The sequence below is a fragment of the Lolium rigidum genome, chromosome 6, assembly GCF_022539505.1.
Source record: "Lolium rigidum isolate FL_2022 chromosome 6, APGP_CSIRO_Lrig_0.1, whole genome shotgun sequence".
NCBI classification, from domain to species: domain Eukaryota; kingdom Viridiplantae; phylum Streptophyta; class Magnoliopsida; order Poales; family Poaceae; genus Lolium; species Lolium rigidum.
Genome location: NC_061513.1, coordinates 347,482,877 through 347,487,347, shown reverse-complemented (window position 1 = coordinate 347,487,347; position 4,471 = coordinate 347,482,877). Strand labels below are relative to the sequence as shown.

General features: G+C 56.2%; 1 protein-coding gene across 1 annotated transcript in view; it reads right to left on the bottom strand.

The window, feature by feature from the left end:
• LOC124666538 (protein fluG-like) overlaps window positions 1–4,190 on the bottom strand; it is an 11,505-nt gene extending 7,315 nt beyond the window's left edge. Inside the window, exon 1 of the mRNA XM_047203881.1 lies at window positions 4,023–4,190. Within this exon, the coding sequence (XP_047059837.1) occupies window positions 4,023–4,190 (168 nt within the window). The remainder of the gene's footprint in view (window positions 1–4,022) is intronic.
• Window positions 4,191–4,471: the final 281 nt, after the last annotated feature.

The window sequence follows — 4,471 nt, the reverse complement described above, 5'->3', positions numbered from 1 at the left end:
AAATATCAAGTCACGATAAGTAGAGCATCTCCACCGACGGTCCCCAAATAAGCACCGGCGGGCACTGCCGTATGGGGGGCACCGGCAGAGCATCCTCTATTTGGGGATGCTACTCCCACACCGACGCCCCAAACCGGCGGTCCCGATAGATTTTGGAAGTTAACATCAAATTTTTAAAACGCTATTCATAGGAAATTTGAACGAAATTTGAACAAATTTAACGCGAATTTAAACTAAAAAACTAAAAAAACATCTAGCGGCGCCGGGAGTCGAAGGCGCTGAAGTCCAGGTCGTCGCCATCGTCGCCGGATGCCCCGAAGGACCAGCTGTCGTCCTCGTTGGCCTCCTCCTCGTCGGCCTTCTCCTCCTTTGGTGCCGGTAGCTTCGATGGTTTGGTGAGGTCGACGAAGTTGGCACCGTGGTCCCTGGTGGACCACACCGCCGCCTACCGCGGGTCCAGCATAATCTGCCGGTAGTCCTCGTCGACGGAGCGGCCGACCATGAAGTTTAGGCCGGGGAATTCCTCCTCGTCGTCGTCGCCACGGAGGGCCGCCTGCGCCTCCTTCTCCCACTATTGTTTCTTCTTTGACGGCGGAAGTGGTAGCGAGGCCGCGGCGTCCTCCTCCTTGACGCGGCGGCGGTGGCCCGACCCCGTCGTCCGATGGGCCGAAGCAGAGGACGCGCGCCTCGCCTTGTCGCGGATGATGACGCCTCCGGAAGGAGGTGCGGGCGCGGCCGAGCGCATGCTAGTGACGACTGACAATGATCCGGTGCGCGAGCTTCCGGGCGCCGCGGTCCTTTCCGGCGCCCTGTGCAGAGCCGGTGCCGCCGGCGCTATGCACGCCGCCTGTGGGAAGTACAACGAGTCGCGTGGCCTATCGCTGCGGATGCGCTGGTGGAAGTCGTACTGGCGAACCGTGGTGTCGACGTCGCGGCCGTACCACCAGGCACGGCGGTGTTGAAGCGGCCACGCGAGCGAGGTCGGCCGCCCACGCAAGCTCGACGGCGCGCTCATCTTCGAAACGTCACTGCCAGGCCGGGCTGTCGACCGCGTTGTCCAGCAAGTTCCTCTCCGCTGGCGTCATTAGGATCCGTCGTTCCCTCGCGAGGGCTCGCGTCTGCGGTCCTGCCGGTGGCGACGGCGGCACGGCGAAGCCGGCGTGGGAGACGTGTCAGCCGTGCGGCAGTTTGTACTGTACTAACACGGGGACACGGTGCCGGTACAGTACATCGGCCTCGTCGAGGCTGAGCTGCAACGAGCGGAGCACGCCGCCGCTGCCGCCTGCCTCGTCGTTGTGCGCCATCATCGGTGGGTGCGTGGGAGGTTTGTGCGGTGGTTGGATGGCGACATCTAGGGTTGGAAGGCGGAGAACAAAGAGAAGTGCGCGTCGGTGGGGTTTTAAGGGAGGTGGCGGATGCGCATTGAAGGCGAGTGGGTAAGGTAGGTGGACGCCGCGTGGCCAGTCGCCGCCCTCGTCGCCACTTGGGTTTCTGTGCGGGAGGCCATTAACACCGACGACCAACCTCCCCGCGTCGTTTTCGATGCGAACCGCCGCATCCTCTCGCTGACAAGGCGCCCCACCCGCGAAAACCGTCGTGCCGCGAGGCGCCAACGCGCCCAATTCGCGCTCTTCGCCAAGGCGCCGGCACGGGATTACCAGCGTTTCTATTGGGCTTGAAAACTAGCCAGCGCTGTTTGGGACGCATCGGTGTAAGTCCATTTCTGGCCCACAAAATGCAATCGGACCGCTATTATGACCGTTCGATGGAGATGCTCTTATATTAGAAAAAAAGACAAATCGTAATCATCCGCCATATTCTGCTGATGCCGCCCAAACGGGTGAACATGGTGTCATAGTAGACTCCAAGTTTCACCCGTGCCCTCCAAACCCCCACCGGCTGTGGTTGCCGTTCTGGATTGCTCCATCTGGCTAGACGGCAAACTCAGTTCGCAAAAGAAGTACGGAGTACTCATAAAAAAACGTCACATATTACCTCCGTTCCATATTAATTGTCATAAATTTGTCTATCTAGCATGTATCTACACGAGTGAGCATTTGGTGTACATGAGCACCAGTGCTCTCAGTTTTTTAAATATTAAAAGAATTATGTATCTATGTTTCAAAAATTTATCACATTTATTCCATGAATACACATATATGTTCCGAATACTCGTGAGAAGTTTCGCTAGAAGTTGCATTGTATTTTGAGCTACAGAAAAAAAAACAAAATTGTGGGTATGTATAGGGACGTATATTTGTCAGAAATTTGTCTTTTTTGTATAGCTCAAAATATAATATATTTTTCTCCAATTTTTTTACTGTATCTTCGGAATATTTATATGTATGTAGGTATTTAATTTCATTTTTTTAAATTTAAATAATATGATTTTATAGCATCAGGAGCACTAGTGCTCATGTGCTAAAGACACTTTTCGGTAAGGAAAATGATTGTGTTCCCCCGGGGGACGGAACGTTTGCATCCTCCGCCTTCGCAGCGCGCCGCGTGTCCACTGGGGCCAGCGCTTTTCTTATCCTCACGCGTGAACCTTCCTCCTCCACTCGTTCTTGTTCCAGGGAGTCAATTATTTTTTCTCTCTCCAACTCTCTGCCCGCACTACCAAGCCGCCGCCGCTGCACGCATCGACCACGGTTGGCCGCCGCGACCGGCGCCGCCGTCCTCGCCCGCGCGGACGGCCCCAACCTTTCGCGCGCCACTGGCCCGTAGTCGAGCGCCGCCGCCGCTGCTAGATGGCCGCCGCCGCCTGCAGCGATCCATGGTCGGCCACCGCGACCGGCCGCCGCCTCTCTCGCCCGCGCGGACGGCCCCCAAACTTTCGCGCGCCACCCGCCAAGCGGGCGATCTTCTTCACCACGGCTGATGCGCCACCTTCTTCCCCATGGATGAGGGAGGCCTTCTTCCCCCAGCCGCCGCCTCACCCTCCAACCACCGCCCCTATTTCTTCCAGATGGGTCGCAGCATCGGGCACCAGGAGTCGATTCCGCGTCGACGGAAGATCCCCGCGCCTCCTAGGGCCACCATGGCGGACCAGAGATTTTGGTGTAGCTACAGGCGGATTCCAACTTTGCTACCTTTAGGTCTCTGGCGTTGCAACCGACGGAGGCTATCTTTGCTACCTTAGATCTTTGGTGTTGCTACCGGCGGAGGGTGGCTTTCTTACATGCTTTGCTATCTTAGACGTTAGGCGTTGCCTGCCGACAAACAAAGTTGCTGCAACTTCGATGGTGCTGCTATTGGTCAGCAGCTAGGTCTCCGACGGTGTCCTCATTCTATAGTTTTGCAACATATGAATAACTTTTTTGCTACTTTTTTGCGTGTGGTTTTGCTACTTTTGTATAATATGTTTGCTACGTAGCTTTTGGTGAGGTCTCCAGTGAGTTCTCGGGCTAGTTTCGTGCCAATGTCTCCGACGATATTTTATTTTGCTACAAATAGCACAATTTTTTGCTACACGCTCTCCGGCGAGGTCTCCGGCGAGTCTCCGGTGGTCTCTCCGGCGAGCTCAGCCTATTTCTTTTATTTCATGGGTGAACCGTTTTTTGCTACATGCAGTTGCTGCCGGGGTGTTTATTTTGCTGCCGGAGGTATTTTTTTGCTACATACAAATCTGACCGTACATGATGTCGATCCGACGGCTGGGGACCGGGGGCTGGGGAATCAAATCCCCCGGGGACGCCCAGCACTGTCCTTTCGGTAACTACACATGTCTAAAAATAAGCGTATACAGACAAATCTGTGACAGTTAATATGGGAACGGAGAAAGTAATTATTCAGTGTCTTTAGACAAAAATAGGCGTAGTATGCCAACCTCCATGGCCGACACAATCTAGCACGCGCTCCAGTCTGCTGCACTACTGCAGCAGATAACTGAACGTTGCGATGCGGCGAGCAGAATTGCATGCAAGTTTAAGCGAGCGGCACGGTCAAAGCCGCCCCGCGCGCTTGGGAGGGGATAAGCAAGCAGAGTGAAGTGGAATCGCTTGTTGGATTGGTGTACCTACCTTGAAGGAGAGGGAGTGGGGCGCGAAGGCGAGCGCGTCGCCGTCGGCCTCGGAGAAGCAGCGGAGGAAGGGGAAGGAGGAGGCGGCGGCGACGAGGTTGTGCGCGTGCGCGTCCACCGCCGCCGTCTCCTCCACCGCGCGCCGCAGCGCCGCGTACTTGGCCTCCATGCGATCTCCTCGATCGGCCGGGGGCGGTGCCTTGTTAGCTAGACTGTGCGAGCCTGAGAGGTTCCTCCGGGGGTGTGAAATGGAACTCGGGTGGCGAGGCAGCGGCAGCGGCAGGGGTTCGTTTTTATGCAGGAGGAAGAAGACGCTGCACGCCGCGCACCGCGCACCGCGCACGGCACTGTCTACCCAACAGTCAGCTCTGCTGCTCTGCTCGGCGGCTGTTACTGTATTTTGTGTTGACTGTTTGAGTTAAACGCGAGAAAGATACGACGATCTAGATC